The sequence below is a fragment of the Amblyraja radiata genome, chromosome 21 (assembly GCF_010909765.2).
Source record: "Amblyraja radiata isolate CabotCenter1 chromosome 21, sAmbRad1.1.pri, whole genome shotgun sequence".
Taxonomy (NCBI): domain Eukaryota; kingdom Metazoa; phylum Chordata; class Chondrichthyes; order Rajiformes; family Rajidae; genus Amblyraja; species Amblyraja radiata.
In genome coordinates, this window is record NC_045976.1 from 14961986 (window position 1) to 14981490 (window position 19505).

The window sequence follows — 19505 nt, forward strand, 5'->3', positions numbered from 1 at the left end:
CGTCGTCGAACATGTTGACAGAATTGGTTGCCTGACGCGTCACAGAGTGCATCATGCCGTCGTTTCTGGGGATCGCCACGAGGAGGCTACTGTCATGATCCCCAGTGAATGATTAATGGATTATTTATTGTTAAGTGAAAATTATTTTCATAAATAATAAATATTTAGTTATTTAGGTTTGCTTTTTTGCATGTTGTTTTCTTGATGGGATAATGTGATTTAGATTACATGTAAACATATGCTTTGACATCCCATTGCAGATGAAATTTCATTATTGCTCCAAGATGAAGAAATTGATGTTTTTTCTATTATTATTGATGGGATGCGGCAATTTGACGAACATTGTGAAATCCAGATGCATGGATGTCAAGTGTTACACAGACTCTTAGAAAAAGGTACCACAATGGAATAACTATTCAAGATGGGATTGGAATAAGATTTTTTTTAATAGCTCAGTGGATAGTGTGAAAACTCATATGTCTTGGGTGGTTATTTTTCAAAATATATATCTGTTGAGCAATTTTATGCTATCTTGGTGATTTGTTTTTTTTAATTTTCTCTCTGCATTGCAATTGTTTATTACAGAAACAAAATATTTTTAAAGTGAATTGAACTGTCACTGACTTGAACTGTCACTCTGGAGTTTTGCAAGGATTTGTTCGTGGCCCTCTGTTGTTTGTGATGTGTATATAAAAGACTTGAGCATGAAAGTAGATCGGTTAGTTGATACATTTGCAGACGATGCCAAGATCGCTAGACTTGCGAACTGTGAGATACAGCGAGGTACCGATCAGCTGTAGAAATCTGCAGAGAAATGGCAGATAGTCTTTAATTCAAGCAAGTGTGAGGTGTTGCAGTTCGAGAGGTTGAATGTAAGGCGACGGTATGCTGGTAATAATGGAAGCCCCTTAACAACATTAATATACAGAAGGATCATGGGGTCCAAGTCCATAACTCCCTGAAAGTGGCAACACAACAGTGGTAAAGAAGGCATATTGTATGCTTGGCTTCATGGATGGGGCCTTTGATTACAGGAGTCCTGATGCAGCTTTATAGGACTTTGATTAGGTGGCATTTGCAGACTGCCTTGCATTCTGGCCGTCCCATTACAAGAAGGATGTGGAGGATTTGGAGAGGTTTGCCAGAATATTGCCTGGATTAGAGGATATTCGCTATCAGGAAAATGCTCAGCTCTTGCATCTTGGCATCTTTTCCTTCCACAACCCAACCATCAATAATTCCCACCCATGAAGTACATTTTAAATTATTTCTGTAAGGGAATAGTCCCAGTCTTGTTGAGGAACTCTGCCCTCCAATATTTTTACCCGATATATATTAATTGGAATTGATTTAAGTTTCAGATGAACATGTGCTTGAATTTGTGGAAGTGGGAGATCACTTAGTCATTCTTGAAGCCATAAAAAACTTTTCAGAACATGAGGGTACAGTTTTGAATGGTCTAAGGGCTCTGCTTCCCTTGGCTACTTCACGTAAGTCTTCTACCTTGATAATCTTGGATCAGAATTTTATCACATTTACAATGATAACTATTTAATACTTGCTAAGTTGTTATCCACTAACTGACTTCGAACTTGCAAAGTGGTGATTGTGTTGAATCTGTCATTGACTGGTTGGTGTGACAAAAAGACTATTTAACATCTGTGAACATTCATTTGATGATGAATGCTTCAGTAAATTGTGCAAGGGACCTAGATATTTTTTTATTTAAATATACATTCTTATTTTCAGAAAATAATGTGGAAATGTTGATGTCTGGAAATGAAAAATGTTACAGTTTGGTAATGGATGTAATGAAAAGATTTTCCAACAGTGAGGCGATTCATGAAATTGGTTGCTGTTTATTTCAGAGGTTTGCACTTGGTGAGTTTAATTTCATTGCAATTTAAAAAAAATTAGCCATTTTGAAAACATATTAGTGAATTATTAAGGATAAATATATTCATTTATTTATTCATATTTTAAACTATTCATATTTTGTTTTTCAGATAATTTTTATAGTATTTTGGTTCTGAATGGTGCACACAAGATTGTCATTGAAGCGGTTGTGAAATATCCACTGAATGGAACTTTACAAGCTGCAGCTCTGAGCAGTATGGCTCTTTTAAGTAAGAAACTTTCTAAAATGTTTATTAAAACATTCACCTGAAACCCATTCAGAGATGTGGAGCTTAACTTCCTGGTTTGCATGTGCTTTTCATCATCCATCAAAAGTCACCTCATGAAAATGACCCAGTACTAATGTTACTTTTAGAGAACCTGTAAATATCATGTGGAGACTCTATATTTTACTTCCGCAGCTACTGTTTTCCCATTCTTATTTATCAGGAAATATCAGCTTTCTACTTAGTACTTTCCTGAAGTAGAATGAAGGTAAAAGGGAATTTGTTAAAGAAGAAAATGACCACCTTCTCTTCATGAACATTTCTGTTGAAGCTTTACTGTGAGGGATGAGCTAGATAATTTCTTCAAAAAATGTGCATGGAATGGCATAGTTTTAGATTAAGCCCAAATTAAATACTTACAACATGTAGGGGATAGCTGGGCACACAAATGTTAGAATCTAATTAAGCGTTTACCATGAAATATCAGTCACCTTTCGTGATTAGAAATGTTGATGTATCTTTAAGTTTTTAATGGCTTTGTTACCTTCCTGCACACGTCTTCATGTCTGTTCCGAGAAATTGCTGCTCAAAGCTAACAAATTGGCATAGTGTGATTACATCTCAGCGAATAATATTATATTGTCTTAGTCTAAACTTTGTGTATTTAAGTTTTACTCCAGAAAATTGGACATATATACCTAGGATTGCACGTAAGTGCAGAAGTGCTGCCTTGTTTGGAATTGGTGTCTTTCAGTTGAAGCAATAAATCAAGACTCTGAGACCAGATGCTAAACTAATGCTTAGTTTGCCCTCTAAGATAGCTGAAAATGTCCTATGGTGCTTTTTAAAAGAAAAGTGGGGGTGATATTCCCAGTATCTTTACCAAAGTGAATCAATATCGCAAAAAGAGAATATCTGATCACGATGTTTGTAGGAGCCTGCTGTGTGTAAATTGAGTTATGTGCTTCTAAGGTCGCTCATGATTCCATTTCAAAAATGCATCATCACTTGGTTTGGTCCCAATTTTGTTGAGTTAGACAAGGTATTCACCCTTGACCCTTGCATTCCTCTTTGGAACATTTATGAAAGCCAGACTCTCTGGCTGATCTTGCCAACTGAAACTACCCTGAAGCTGAGTGACATAGCTTTGTGTAGCAGATGAACTTGAGCAATGTGGTTGGTTCACAACATAAATTGAACAGCGTAAGCCCTGTCCACAAATCCCCCCCTGTGCCCGCTGCTTTGTTCTGTGTCAAAGATAACAAACGACAAAATAAATGAAATAAACTTTTAAAAAATGAAGTAAATTCATCAAAAAATATTTATTTCAAAAAGGTAACACGCCCTGCTCTTCTTTCTCTCAGCCATATAATTGCCATTTAAATTATTCTCGGATTATGTACCATGTTAATTTTGGAATAGAATCGGGCAACAGACTCCCTAGCATGTGTACTGGTGATTATAGTGAACTCTTGTCCACTATTAGACCGTGCAGAGCCCATTTATGAACAAGACAAGAAATTGTCAGCAGAACTCCCAACAAAAGAAGATAATTGGGACCCAGCTACCAGCCTTGGAGGGAATCTACTATACACGGTGCCTCAGGAAGGCCGTCAGCATCCACAAAGACTCCTCACACCCTTGTAATAGTTTGTTCGAACTTCTACCATCTGGCAGACATTACAAGGCCTTCTATGCCCGCACCTCCAGACTCAGGAACAGCTTCATCCCCAGAGCTATAGCTGCGCTGAGTGCCCCTATCCCCATGAACTGACTCCCTTGGATGGTCACGTCGCACATCGACCCGGCACAGACCTATTTGCACTTTAGACTGTTTACTGTTTTACTGTTCTTTTTTATAAATCATGTTTCCCTGGGTATCTACATTTTATTAGTTATTTAAGTTATGACATCGGATGGAAGCTGCATATCAAATCTCGTTGCATCTATGTGCAATGACAATAAAATATATTATTATTAAAAGATTTTTACTTACATTGTTTTGGGAGTCCTGAGATATGCAGATAATGGCTTGAGAAAATTTCAGCAAAATCTACATGAAAATCTTTATTTTCAACATGCAGTAGTACCTTTGCTGTATTAGCAGCAGAAATGATGTATGAAATACCAGATTCTGAGTAAAACTGACCATTTGGTCATTTGCCATATATACAGTAACCCCTTTGATCAGGATATGTTCTAATGCTTCATTGTCTGTTTGTAAAGCTGAAACAATATTCACAAATAAGGATCTTGGTGAGCAAAAAGATGATCTCTGCTGGCTGGAGGTTTGCTGCAAAGCTTTGGAGTTGTACAAGGGGAATACAAAGGTCCAGGTGAGGGATATCACTGCTTTTTCTATTTGAATTGTTTATTCCTGATTTTCTGTAAATATACATTAACCACTAAGGATGATTTTTGCATAATTTGTATCAAATTATAGGATTTATTTTCTGAAGATGTAAAATTTGACAGTCACAAGTTGCACAGCTTAAAAACAGACCCAAGATGCTGGAGTAACTCAGCATTGAGTTAAGTGGGTCAGGCGACATGAATAGGTGACGTTTCAGGTTGGGTACCTTCTACAGGTAGAACTGAGAAATGGGAAAGGGGTAGCAACACTTATAGGGGTGTATTATAGACCGCCAAATGGGAAGCGAGATTTGGAAGAGCAAATATGTAAAGAGATTGCAGATATTAGTAGTAAGCACAAGGTAGTGATTGTGGGAGATTTCAATTTTCCGCACATAGACTGGGAAACACATTCTGTAAATGGGCTGGATGGGTTGGAGTTTGTAAAATGTGTGCAGGATAGTTTTTTGCAGCAATACATAGAAGTACCTACTAGGGAAGGGGCGGTGCTGGACCTCCTGTTAGGAAATGAGACCGGTCAGGTGGCAGAGGTATGCGTTGGGGAACAGTTCGGGACCAGTGATCAGTGATTAGTTTCAATATAATTATGGAAAGGGTCAGAACTGGACCTAGGGTTGAGATTTTTGATTGGAGAAAGGCTAACTTTGAGGAGATGCGAAAGGATTTAAAAGGAGTAAATTGGGACAGTTTGTTTTATGGGAAAGATGTGGAAGAGAAATGGAGGACATTTAAAGGTGAAATTTTAAGAGTACAGAATCTTTATGACCCTGTTCGGTTGAAAGGAAATAGTAAAAATTGGAAAGAGCCATGGTTTTCAAGGGAAATTGACAATTGGTTCGGAAAAAGAGAGAGATCTACAATAATTATAGGCAGCATGGAGTAAATGAGGTGCTTGAGGAGTATAAAGAATGTAAAAAGAATCTTAAGAAATAAATTAGAAAAGCTAAAAGAAGATAAGAGGTTGCTTTGGCAAGTAAGGTGAAAGTAAATCCAAAGGGTTTCTACAGCTATATTAACAGCAAAAGGATAATGAGGGATAAAATTGGTCCATTAGAGAGTCAGAGTGGACAGCTATCTGCAGAGCCAAAAGAGATGGGGGAGATATTGAACAATTTATTTTCTTCGGTATTCACCAAGGAGAAGGATATTGAATTATGTGAGGTATGGGAAACAAGTAGAGTAGCTATGGAAACTATGAGATTCAAAGAAGAGGAAGTACTGACACTTTTGAGAAATATAAAAGTGGATAAGTCTCCAGGTCTGGACAGGATATTCCCTAGGACATTGAGGGAAGTTAGTGTAGAAATAGCAGGGACTATGTCAGAAATATTTCAAATGTCATTAGAAACGGGAATAGTGCCGGAGGATTGGCGTACTGCGCATGTTGTTCCATTGTTTAAAAAGGGGTCTAAGAGTAAACCTAGCAATTATAGACCTGTTAGTTTGACGTCAGTGGTGGGCAAATTAATGGAAAGGATACTTAGAGATAATATATATAAGCATCTGGATAAACGGTCTGATTAGGAACAGTCAACATGGATTTGTGCCTGGAAGGTCATGTTTGACTAATCTTCTTGAATTTTTTGAAGAGGTTACTCGGGAAATTGATGAGGGTAAAGTAGTGGATGTTGTATATATGGACTTCAGTAAGGCCTTTGACAAGGTTCCTCACGGAAGGTTGGTTAAGAAGGTTCAATTGTTGGGTATTAATGGTGGAGTAGCAAGATGGATTCAACAGTGGCTGAATGGGAGATGCCAGAGAGTAATGGTGGATGGTTGTTTGTCAGATTGGAGGCCAGTGACTAGTGGGGTGCCACAGGGATCTGTGTTGGGTCCACTGTTGTTTGTCATGTACATCAATGATCTGGATGATGGTGTGGTAAATTGGATTAGTAAGTATGCAGATGATACTAAGATAGGTGGGGTTGTGGATAATGAAGTAGATTTTCAAAGTCTACAGAGAGATTTATGCCAGTTGGAAGAGTGGGCTGAAAGATGGCAGATGGAGTTTAATGCTGATAAGTGTGAGGTGCTACATCTTGGCAGGACAAATCAAAATAGGACGTACATGGTAAATGGTAGGGAATTGAAGAATGCAGGTGAACAGAGGGATCTGGGAATAACTGTGCACAGTTCCCTGAAAGTGGAATCTCATGTAGATAGGGTGGTAAAGAAAGCTTTTGGTGTGCTGGCCTTTATAAATCAGAGCATTGAGTATAGAAGTTGGGATGTAATGTTAAAATTGTACAAGGCATTGGTGAGGCCAATTCTGGAGTATGGTGTACAATTTTGGTCGCCTAATTATAGGAAGGATGTCAACAAAATAGAGAGAGTACAGAGGCGATTTACTAGAATGTTGCCTGGGTTTCAGCAACTAAGTTACAGAGAAAGGTTGAACAAGTTAGGGCTTTATTCTTTGGAGCGCAGAAGGTTAAGGGGGGACTTGATAGAGGTCTTTAAAATGATGAGAGGGATAGACAGAGTTGACGTGGATAAGCTTTTCCCACTGAGAGTAGGGAAGATTCAAACAAGGGGACATGACTTGAGAATTAAGGGACAGAAGTTGAGGGGTAACATGAGGGGGAACTTCTTTACTCAGAGAGTGGGGGCTGTGTGGAATGAGCTTCCAGTGAAGGTGGTGGAGGCAGGTTAGTTTTTATCATTTAAAAATAAATTGGATAGTTATATGGACGGGAAAGAAATGGAGGGTTATGGTCTGAGCGCAGGTATATGGGACTAGGAGAGAATACGTGTTCGGCACGGACTAGAAGGGTCGAGATGACCTGTTTCCGTGCTGTAATTGTTATATGGTTATATGGTTACAGACTTATTGTAGGGGGAAGGGAAAGGAAGCTTGAGGAGATTTGTCTGCAAATCAATTCTCTATCCATAGCAGTACATTACTCCCACAATACCATTTTACTTTGAAATCTTACACTAATCACTTTTGTGAGACCCCGATTGATTGAAATATACAGCATGGAAATAGGCCCTGTGTTCATGACAACCTTGGCTTAGTTTTGCCTCCACTCCCTACACACTCGAGGCAATTTACATAAGACAATTAACCTACAAACAAGCACGTCTTGGGGATGTGGGAGGAAATCGGAGCACCCGGAGGAAATCCATGCTCTTACAGGGAGAATATGCAAACTCCACACAGACAGCACCTGAGCTCAGGATCGAACCCGAATCTCCGACTTTGTGAGACAGCAATTCCAATAAATCTTTTAAGTGTTATTTTCATTTTGGGAATCCCAACTGACTTTCACAAATCCTGTCACTCATTTCCAAAGGACCTGCTATTATATCTTTGACAATGGACAGTAGTATTTTCCCTATCACTAGAGTCAGGCTAACTGGCTTTTAAATATCTTTTACCTTGTTCGCTCCCATTATTGAATAGCGGTGTTATGTTAGCTGCCATGTAATCTGTTGGAGCTGATCCAGAGTCCAAAAACTGTTGAAAAGAAACTGCTGATGCATTATTGGGCTATCCCATCAATTTCCGTAACATTTTGCTGCCAATGTTTTTTTTCCCCTTCACTTCCTCCCAAGATCTACGATTCCTTCACATTTACATAGAACATAGAACAAGGGTGGGCCCTTCAGCCACGATGTTTGTGCCAAACAGGATGCCAAGTTAATCTCATTTGCCAACATGTGTTGAAACAACAAGTTTATTCATGGATAACCCCTTGAGATGGACAGTCATCTCGTTTTCGAGGGGTCCAACATAGAACATACAGCACAAGACATAACATACATAGAGGCTCTCATTGACCCACCTACCCACACACCAATCCCAAAACCCCTCCATCCCCACTTGTTATAGTTTATAACAATTGTTAATTGGCTTTACATATCCAATAATAATAATAGTTATGTGTTACAGCATAATGTTGATGCATAATACCATATACCACCTATCATACATCGTACGTTAATACATACTATCAACATTATTACATGATATATTATTTCATGATATTGTGACATAATACAATATAAGACCTTGTTACACTATGCAATACAATAATACATAAGTGCAATGGCCATGCATATACAATAGTTATGCCAAATGATCACACACAGAGCAAGCTAGATAAAGGAGCTTGAAGACTCTAATACTAGAAACAGGTACATGGTTTTATAAGGAAGGGTAAAAGTGTATTTTTAAATAGACGAAATGAGCTAATAGTTCTTATGGTACTAGGCAGAGTGTTCCAGTCAGAAGGAGCTTTGAATTTAAATGCACGTCTCCCAATTTCTTTGTTAGTTCTTGGAATGAAAAAGAAGGGTTGCTGAATATGTCTTAGTGAATATGAGGGTTGTATGGTAATAGGTCTTGTTTTAAATAAGAAGGGTAATTGAGATGGATGCATTTAAAGATCAACTGGAACCAGTGGTAGCGTCTTCGAGCGTGGGGGGGATAACCAGTTTAGAGTTTCGTACATAGAACAGTGGTGAGTTCCATACTCTTCTATTCCCTGTATATCCACAGGTCTATCTAAAGGTCTCTAAAATGCAATGGTTGTATCTGCACCACCACCATCCTCGGCAGCGTGTTCCAGGCATCAACCACTATTTTAAAAAAAATGTTCTCCACACATCTATCTATCTTCTATATTACTAAATCTCTGTTCTTGACCGCTTTTGGCCTTCTGTGCTGCGATTTCCGAGAGAACGCCGCCACCTACGGCCGTCATTTTTGGCCACCTCGCTCAGAGCCCCCCTCCGCCGCATGTGTGCAGAGGATTTTTCCCGTCGATAAAAAATGATAGAGATATTAATGTTTTTACAAAATTCCCCATTATCTCTGCTGCCCCCGCTGGCGGCTGGGGGGAAGGAGGACTATAAAACCAGGAAGTGGTGTGCCTCAATTAATCTCTGCAAGATGGAGCTCTGTCAATTTGTCTCTGTCACTCTGAGCTCTGAATGAGATTGAACAAATGTCTACAGCACTGTGTACCTTTAATTTGGTTTGAAAATGAAAATATGGTTAGAGGTAAAAAAGCACTGCCTGCAAATGGTTGTTTGGGTTTGGGTTGAAGTAAAAAGGCACTCTCTCTCTCTCCCCTCCTCTCTCTCTCCCCCTCTCCCTCTCTCTTTCTCTCTCTCTCCCCCTTTCCTCTCCCTCCCTCTCCTCTCTCCCCCCCTCTCCTCTCTCCCCCCCTCTCTCTTCCCCCCCTCTCTCTCCCCCCCTCTCTCCCCCCTCTCCTCTCTCCTCCCCCCCTCCTCTCCCCCCCTTCTCCTCTCCCCCCCCTTCTCCTCTCCCCCCCCTTCTCCTCTCCCCCCCTTCTCCTCTCTCCCCCCCTCTCCTCTCCCCCCCCCCTCTGCTCTCTCCCCCCCTCTCCTCTCCACCCCTCTCCTCTCCCCCCTCTCCTCTCCCCCCCCTCTCCTCTCCCCCTCCCTCTCCTCTCCCCCCCTCTCCTCTCCCCCCTCTCCTCTCCCCCCCTCGCCTCTCCCCCCTCGCCTCTCCCCCCTCCCTCTCCCCCCTCGCCTCTCCCCCCTCCCTCTCCCCCCTCTCCTCTACCCCCTCCTCTCCCCCCCCCTCTCCCCCCCCCTCTCTCACCCCTCTCCCCCCCTCTCCTCTCCCCCCTCGTCCCCCCCCTCATCCCCCTCCTCTCCCCCCCTCTCCTCTCCCACCCGCTCCCCTCCCCCTCTCCCTCCTCTACCCTCTCCCCTGCTCCCCCTCCTCCCCCCCCTCCTCATCCCCCCTCCTCTCTCCCCCCCTCCTCTCACCCCCCCTCCTCTCCCCCCCCTTCTCCTCTTCCCCCCGTCCTCCTCCCCCCTTCTCCTCTCCCCCCCCTCCTCTCCCCACCTTCTCCTCTTCCCCCCTTGTCCGTCATTCCCCCCTTCCTCCTCTCCTCCCCCTCTCCTGCTCTCCCCCTCTCCTCTCTCCCCCTCATCCTCTCTCCCCCTCTCCTCCCTCTCCCGCCTCTCTGTCTCCATGCGTGCCCCCCCTCTCGTCTCTCCCCCCCTCGCCTGCTCCCTCCCTCTCCTCTCCCCACCCCATCCGCCTCTCCCCCCTCTCCTCGCTCCCCCTCTCATCTACCCCACTCCACCCCCCCCTCGTCCTCTACCCCCCATCGTCTCTTCCCCCGCGCCTCTCCCCCCCTCTCCTCTCCCCCTCTCCTCTACCCCCTCCTCTCCTCTCCCCCCTCTCCCTCGCCCCCCCTCCCCCCTCCTCTCCCCCCCTCTTCCTCTCCCCCCCTCTCCTCGCCCCCCTCTCTTCTCTCCCCCCTCTCCGCGCCCCCCAGCGCTCCCGCCCCCCTCCTCTCCCCCCTCGGCCTCTCCCCCCTCGCCTCTCCCCTCTCTCCTCGCCCCCCTCCCTCCTCCTCCCCTCTCTCCCCACCTCCTCGTCCCCCGCCTCGCTCCCCCGTCCTCGTCTCCCCCGCCTCCCCCCCCTCCGCCCCCCGGCGCCTCTTCCCCCCCTTGTCCTCGTTCCCCCCCCCTTCTTCCCCTCTCACCCCTCTCCCCCTCCCCCCCTCGTTCCTCTCCCCCCTCTCCTCTCCCGCCCCTCATCTCTCCCCTCCTCTCCTCTCCCCGACTCTGTCCTCTCCCCCGCTCGCTCTCCCCCGCTCTCATCTACCGCCCCTCCTCTCCTCCCCCCCCTCTCTCCTCTCCCCCCTCGTCTCTCCCCCTCGCCTCTACCCCCTCCTCTCCCCCCCCTCCTCCCCCCTCTCCTCTCCCCCCCCTCTCCTCTCCCCCCCTTCCTCTCCCCCCCCGTCTCCCCCCTCCACTCCCCCCCTCTCCTCTCCCCCCCCCTCATCCTCTCCCTCTCCTCTCCCCACGCTCTCCCCTCCCCCCCTCTCCTCTCCCCCCTCTCCTCTCCCCCTCTCCTCTCCCCTCTCTCCTCTCACCCCCTCCTCTCCCCCCCTCCTCCCCCCCTCCTCTTCCCCCTCCTCTCTCCCCCTCCTCTCCGGCCCCTCCCCCCCTTCTCCTCTTCCCCCCCTTTTCCTCTTCGCCCCCCTTCTCCTCTCTCCCCCCTCGTCCTCTCCTCATCCCCGCCTCTCCTCTCTCTCCCCCCTCTCCTCTCTCCCCCCTCTCCTTCTCTCCCCTCCGCGTCTCCTCTCCCCCTCTCCTCGTCCCCCCCTCACCTCCCCCCCCTCCCCCCTCCCCCCCTCCTCTCCCCCCTCTCCTCTCCCACCCTCTCCTCTCCCCTCTCTCCTCTCCCCCCTCTCCTCTACCCCCTCTCCCCCCTCTCTACCCCTCTCCCCTCTCCTCTCCCCCTCTCCTCCTCCCCCCCCTCTCATCCTCCCCCCCTCTCCTCCCCCCCTCTCCTCCTCCCCCTCTCCTCCTCTCCCCCCTCTCCTCTCCCCTCTTCTCCTCTCCCCCTTCAACTCCCCCCCCTTCACCTCCCCCCTTCTCCTCTCTCCTCTCCCTCTCTCTTCCCCCCCTTTCTTCCCCCCCTTCGCCTCTCCTCTCTGAATCTCCGCCCTCCCCCCCTGCTCCTTCCCCCCCCTTCTCCTCCCCCCCTTCTCCTCCCCCCCTCTCCTCCCCCCCCCACTATCCTCTCCCCCCACTCTCCTCCCCCCCCCTCTCCTCTCCCCCCCACTATCTGCTATGCGTCAGTAGATAGGGTGGTTATGGGGTAAAAGTAGCAAACTAATAATATTAATATAATATCAAGGGGGGTAATTAGCACGAGTGCGGGGGGGGGGATAGTTAGTGTGTGACGCTGCATGCCGCCTCCCCCCCCACAACCGCACGTTGGGGGAACAGACCCAACGGGTCTGCACTTAGTCTAGTTTCCTTTAAAGTTTCCCTGTAACTTTACAACTAGTGTTTGGCATTTTCACCCTGTTGTATTTATTTCTGATAGATGATTATTTGTGTCCTCTTTTGTAAAGGCAGACTTAAAGTATTTGTTCAATTCGTTTGCTATTACCGTATTCCCTATTATAAATGTGTAGGAAGGCACTGCAGATGCTGGTTTACACCGAAGATAGACATAAAAAGCTGGAGAAACTCAGCAGGTCAGGCAGTATCTCTGGAGAAAAGGAATAGGTGATGCTTCGGGTCGAGACTGTTCTTCAGACTCAAGGAAAAAAGGGTCTCAACCCGAAATGTCACCTCTGCTGCCTGACCCACTGAGTTACTCCAGCTTTTTGTGTCTATCCCTGTAGTAAATCATTTTGTTTCTGAATCTGGAGCCTACATTTTGTCCTCGTTAATTTTATTCTTTTCACCTGCCCATTGAGGTATAGTCAGTTTTTGTGTTCCTAATTCTTTCTGTTTCAGTGCACAATACCACATTAGGATCAATAAACCCTATCAAATCTTACTGTTGAGGTTGGGGTTGAGACATAGGATCTGCTGGGGAAACTCAGCCGATTTGAGTAGCATGTGTGGAGGGAAATAGACAGTCAATATTTTGGATTGGGAAACTTCATTCAGACTGAAAGAGTAGAGGAAGGTACCTAATGCAAAGAAATGAGGTGGAGGATGGCAGCTTGCAAACTCTAGGTGAAAACAGCAAAGGGTGGATTGGTTGGCAGAGGTGGGGGGAGGGAAGAGGGGAAATAATGACGGGCTTGGAGGTAATAGGTGGAGGCAACAAAAGGCTGCAGATTAAATGATGGGTGTGTGAGGGAGATCCCCAATTAGGATGGCCTGTTTGCCATATGATTCCTCAACGTATTACTCCAGAAAACCTCCTGTACCCTTAGAGCAAAAAAAAAGGTATAAACATTAGTTGGAGCTGTAAAATAGATGTCCAGGTACAGTGCAAGATGAATCTCGACATTTGGTTCCTTAACACATTGGTCAAGAAAAATGTCCTGTATACATCCTGGGAATTCCTCTCCCTTTTGCTACTACGTTACATCGTCCATTCTATATTTGGATTAAAGTAACCCGTGATTACAGTTGTACCCTTTTACATGCTTTTTTAATTTTGTGTGTAATGCCGTCTTCAATGTTATCCTTCTATGGCAAGTGCTATTTGAAAGCCTTTTTTACAGTTCCTATCGATCTATGTACCGAGGTGGGTCTTTGCTCTATGTCTTAAGATTGCAGGGTATCTGAAATAGTATCCTTCCTCTCTATCATGTTAATCTCCACTTTAGCCAGCAATGCTATCTTTTCTGCCTTTTTCTTTTTCCTGACCTTTCCCAAATATTTGTTATCCTTTTATGTTCAGTTACTAAGCATGGTCCCCCTTCCATGTTTCGGTAATCCCAATTATATCATAGCTTGTTACATTTATATTTACCCCATTATTTAATCTACCTTATTATGAATGCTCCATGCATTGTCACAAAACCATTTGGCGTATTTTTTTAAACATTGTTTGTTCTCTGCATTGATTTGCATCATTGCCGTTTTTGTGTTTTGCCCTTCATTCCTCTACCAATACTTTCACTTTTCCCCTTCCTGTCTTTTATTTCTATCCTTTCCCCTTTCTCTGTCTTCCTGCATAGATTTTCCGTCCATCTGTTATTTTTGTGCAGCCCCCTCACTACTAATGATAACAACCTCCACAAGACATTGGTCTTGATCCTGTCCAAGTGTAGCCCATCCAGCTTCTACTGTCCTCTTTCCAGCAACCAGTTCCAGATATTTGAATCCTCCCACCTCCATCCATATGTTTATATGATGTATCGTTCTATTTCTACTTTGACTACCACGTGGCACTGATAGTAATCCTGACATTACTAATTTTAGGTACTATTCTTAGATATACTTCCGAACTCTTCATCAACTCCTAGCACCTAGGCCTTTTTTTAACTCATATTGTTGGTGCTGCTGTGCACCAAGACTGTTCACCCTCCTCCTCCAGAATGCTTCACAGCCACTCTAAAGACATTGTGGCACCATCGGGTGGTTAGGCCAGTTATTGATCGAACCCTCATTAGAACTAGAGCGGGCACGTGACTGCGTTTGGTGGGAAGAAGACATGAGTCGCGGGTGTGCCCGACGGCAACTGCAAGGACTCAGTTAGTGCTCACTCTCAACGCGCGATATCTGACTCTGTATCTGCCAATAAAGATCACTTTATTCTAAACGTTCTCACCCTGCACGCCGCTCACCCTGCACGCCATATTGGTGACCCCGACGATCCAAAACGGTTCTTTTGGATTTTCACGATGGATGCAGCCGACAACCTATCTCAGCAGTCCGATGCAGCCGACATCCCGGCTCAACAGAATGTTATTTCTCTCAAACTGCCCATGTTCTGGACATCACAGCCCCAGATGTGGTTCCAGCAGACTGAGGCCGCGTTCCATATTCGACGCATTATGGCCGATGACACAAAGTATTATTATGTGGTTGGCGCGCTGCATCAGGACACAGGCGGTCGCCTCGCGCATTACTTGCACCAGCCGGCAGTTGCCGACAAGTATGAGGGCCTCAAGAAGCTCCTCCTACGTACCTTTGGTCTCAGCCGCCACGATCGGACGGCGAAGCTCGTGCACATGGGAGGTCTTGGTGATCGCAAGCCGTCCGTGTTAATGAGCGAGAAGCTCACCTTGATGGATGGTCATCAGCCCTGTCTCCTTTTCGAGCACGTCTTCCTGGAGCAGATGCCCGAGGACATCAGACTACTCATCGTGAGTGAGGATTTCGCCAATCCTCTGCAGTTGGCTGAGTGAGCTGTGGCAGGCCAAACAGCAGGGCGGTACTGCTATCGATCGGGTGTCAGTGGTGCCTCGGTGGTTCCTGCTCCACCGGGGGTTTGGCTGTGAAGCCAGGCCCGAGCAATGGCGGTAAGGAGATGTGGTGCTTCTATCACCATGCTGAGGTTCGGAGGCCCGCCGACGCCGCTCACCCTGCACGTTTCCGGGAAACACCATGGCCGGTTGCCAGTAGTGGCTTCTGCGGTTGGCCTGAAACATCACCTCTATGTCTGGTGCGACCATCATTCAGGGCGGCGATTCCTCGTCGACACAGGCACAGAGGTCAGCGTTTTGCCCCCATCGGGAGTTGACACTCGTTCTGGTAAGTGGGGACCTTCCCTTACCGCAGTTAATGGCAGCTCCATCCAGACGTATGGAGTTTGCACAGTCCCTCTCATCTTCGGCTCCTGTCATTTTACTCGGACTTTTACCGTTGCTGATATCTCCCAGACATTGTTGTGTGCCGATTCCCTCCGGGCTCAATCGCCGCTGGTAGATGTGAGGGGGCAGTGCCTCGTTCATGCGGCGACATTTGAAGCGATCTCCTTATGCCCCGCTGTTTTAGTTGCGTCACACCGCGACCCGGTGTCTTCAGTGGACAATGAGTATGCGCAGATTTTGGCTCAATTCACCGACATACTAACCCCCCCAAACACGGGGTGGTGCACCATATTCTCACCTCTGGCCCACCGCTCCATTCCCGAGCGCGACAGCTTCCCCCTGATAAGCTCCATATTGCCAAGGCAGAGTTTCGGCAGATGGAGGCCATGGGAATTGTGTGTTGATCCGATCGCCATTGGGCATCTACACTGCACATGGTCACAAGGCGTCCGGGGGCTGGAGGCCTTGTGGGGATGACGCCACGACTGCTGACCGGTATCCTGTTCCGCACATCCAGGACTTTTCTGCTCATTTGACTGGCGCCATGTTTTTTTCCAAGGTCGACCTAGGTGCGGAGCTATCATCAAATCCCTGTGCATCCAGATGATTGACCCAAGCCATCCCATTTGGACATTGTTCAGCCCATGCAGGTGGCCCTGCATCATCGGCTAGGGTGTTTTGCCGTGCCCGCCACTCCTGCCTTTGCCTTTGAGTAGGGAGTGAGCTGGATGTAGTGTGTCTCCACCCTTGGGCGATGTGTGTACGAAGTCCGGCCGCCTCGTTCGTCTGCCTGTTCGTTTTGCTCCGGTTCTGAGGGGGGATAGGGGTTCATGTGGCGCCATCTGGTGGTTAGGCCAGTTATTGATCAAACCCTCATTAGTAGAACTGGAACGGGCATGTGACTGACTGTGGTGGGAAGATGACGTTATGAGTCACGGGTGTGCCCGACTGCAACTGCAAGGACTCATTTAGTGCTCACTCTCAGCGCGCGAGTGTCTGACTCTGTGTCTGCCAATAAAGATTACTTTATTCTGAACGTGTGTCATGCCATAAGGTCAAAGGTCAAAAACTTTATTTGCCATTTGTGCTTACACACATAGGAACTCTTGTGCGGTTGTTCAGAGAGTCACATCAAGTCAAATTAAAAAGACTCACAGAAAGACACATAATCTATAAAAACATATACTTCAAGTTCAAGTTCAAGTTAGTTTATTGTCATGTGTCCCTGTATAGGACAGTGAAATTCTTGCTTTGCTTAAGCACACAGAAAATAGTAGGCATTTACTACAAAACAGATAAATGTGTCCATATACCATGATATAAATATATACACACATGAATAAATAAACTGATAGTGCAAATAACAGAAAGTGGTTGGTAATAATCAGAGTTTTGTCCGAGCCAGGTTTAATAGCCTGATGGCTGAGGGGAAGTAACTATTCCTGAACCTGGTTGTTGCAGTCTTCAGGCTCCTGTACCTTCTACCTGAAGGTAGCAGGGAGAAGAGTGTGTGGCCCGGATGGTGTGGGTCTTTCATGATACTGCCAGCCTTTTTGAGGCAGCGACTGCGATAGATCCCCTCGATGGAAGGAAGGTCAGAGCCGATGATGGACTGGGCAGTGTTTACTACTTTTTGTAGTCTTTTCCTTTCCAGGGCGCTCAAATTGCCGAACCAAGCCACGATGCAACCGGTCAGCATGCTCTCGACTGTGCACCTGTAGAAATTAGAGAGAGTCTTCCTTGACAATCCGACTCTCCGTAATCTTCTCAGGAAGTAGAGGCGCTGATGTGCTTGTACTTCTCTAAAAATAAAAAATAAAGTGCCTAAAACCCTATATAAAGGGGAAAGTGAGAGCATTGTAAATTGCACAAACCCTATATAAAAGTGTCGATTGCATTGTAAATTGCACAGGCCCAGGAGACAATATAATATGATATAATATGATATGCTATGAGGTAGGTCAGGACATCAGTTCATTTTGTTTTGGCCAAGAGTCTCACTGTGGCAGGGAAGAATCTCTTAAAAAAGCGTGTTCTGTTTGTGGCGATGCTGTCCGCTCGTCTGTGCCTGAGGTTGTATGTGCAGTTTTTGTGTTTGAGCAGGGAGTGAGCTGGATGTAGTGTGTCTGTAATGATTCTCTCTGCTCTTTTTTGACAGCGCTGTGTGTAGATTGTGTCCATGGAGGGGAGTTCCGTTCTGATAATCCTCTCTGCAGTCTTTATGACTCTTTGCAGAGCCTTCCTCTCTGTCTGTGTGGTGTTTCCATATCACACAGTGATGCCTGTGGTGAGGATGCTCTCTATCAGTCCTTTGTAGACCTGGGTTAGAGGGCGACAGTGCAGACCAGCTTTTCTGAGCAGCCTGATGAAGTACAGTTTCTGCTGGGCTTTTTTCACTGTGGCTGCAGTGTTCAAAGTCCAGTTCAGATCTGATGTTACTTGTAATCCCAGGTATCTGTAACTGTCAGCCCTCTCCACCACAGTCCCCTTGATGATGAGGGGCTGCAGGGGGGGTGGATTTTTTCTGAAGTCCATTATTATTTCTCTTGTCTTGTCTGTGTTGAGGCTTAGGTCGTTCACCTCACCATAGGCAAGAATGTTGTTCACCAGACTCCTGTAGCCCGACTCGTCCCCCCCCTTGATGAGGCCCAGGATGGTGGTATCATCCGCATACTTAATAATGATGGTATTTTCCTGGGTGGAGACACAGTCGTGTGTGTACAGGGTGAAAAGTTTGGGACTGAGACAGCAGCCTTGTGGTGATCCTGTGCTGACGGTGAGCTCTGCAGACACCCTCCTTCCCATCCTCACCACCTGTGGTCTTTCAGTCAGGAAATCCAAGATCCAGTTGCAGGTGGGAGTCGGGACGCCGAGGTCTGTCAGCTTCTCAGTCAGCCTGCCCGGGCGAATGGTGTTAAAAGCCGAGCTGTAATCCAGGAACAGCGTACTGACGTATGTTCCTCTGCTGTCCAGGTGTTGCAGGATGTGGTGTAGAGCAATGGCCACTGCGTCGTCCACTTAGCGGTTGGGGCGGTAGGCGAACTGGAGGGGGTCGATCGTGCCCGGGACCATGTGATTGATGTGTGTGAGAACCAGTTTTTCTAGACACTTCATGGCAACTGGCGTGAGTGCCATTGGCCTGAAGTCATTCAGGGTGGATGGGTTAGGTTTTTTTGGAACTGGTACAATGGTGGAAAATTTAAAAATACGGGGGACCACTGCTTGGTTTAAAGACAGATTGAAGATGTCTACATACACTCCAGTGAGTTGTTCTGCACAGGCCTTCAGAACTTTAGGAGGGACGCCATCTGGTCCCACAGCCTTGTGGGGGTTCACCTTAACATCCTTGACTATAGCACCATGGAGGTAACATACCATCTGTAGTCTTCTTTCCAGCTGCATAAATGTCTTTCAGTTAAATCCCTTATACCCATATTCCTGCCACTCTTTGTCCTCCTCCGTGCAGCAGAGCTACTTCAGGGCCCGTCCCACGTAGGCAATTTTTTAGGCTACCACAGGTGACTAAGCTGTCGCCACATGGTCGCCGGCGTGTCGCCTGTAAGGTCGTGAGTAGTCTCCTCAGTCACCCAAAGAGTCATAGCGTCTTTCTGATCGCCGCTGGATTTTCAAAATGTTCAAAAAATTCTGGCGACAGTCGGCGAGTGGGTTTGACACCAATGAACGTAGCTTGACTTCTCCTGACGTAGGTGCTGTCGTAGGTTGTCGTCAGGTGACGTAGGTTGTCGCCGGTGCTGACTTCTGTGAATTTCTTTGCCGACTACCAATATCACAATACGTCAACCAGCGACAGGTACCGGCGTCAAGAGAAGGCAAGTAGCGACAATCATTGTCTTCAATTGTCGCTGACACGGACGTAGCTTGTCGCGGGTGGACATAGGTTGACTTCGGTTGTCATAGGTTGTCGCCTGTGTGGTAGTAGGTGGATGTCCTAAGTCGCGACGATTGGGTCGCCGGTTGTCAGTAACTTGCTGTAACTGTCGGT

At 46.4% G+C, this 19505-nt stretch overlaps 1 protein-coding gene across 1 annotated transcript in view; it reads left to right on the forward strand.

Moving 5' to 3' along the window:
- Window positions 1-19505, forward strand: part of LOC116984972 (leucine-rich repeat serine/threonine-protein kinase 2-like) — a 136260-nt gene that overhangs the window by 4976 nt on the left and 111779 nt on the right. The window contains exons 5-9 of the mRNA XM_033039333.1: window positions 261-395; window positions 1362-1490; window positions 1750-1881; window positions 2007-2126; window positions 4350-4459. Of these exons, the coding sequence (XP_032895224.1) occupies window positions 261-395; window positions 1362-1490; window positions 1750-1881; window positions 2007-2126; window positions 4350-4459 (626 nt within the window). The remainder of the gene's footprint in view (window positions 1-260; window positions 396-1361; window positions 1491-1749; window positions 1882-2006; window positions 2127-4349; window positions 4460-19505) is intronic.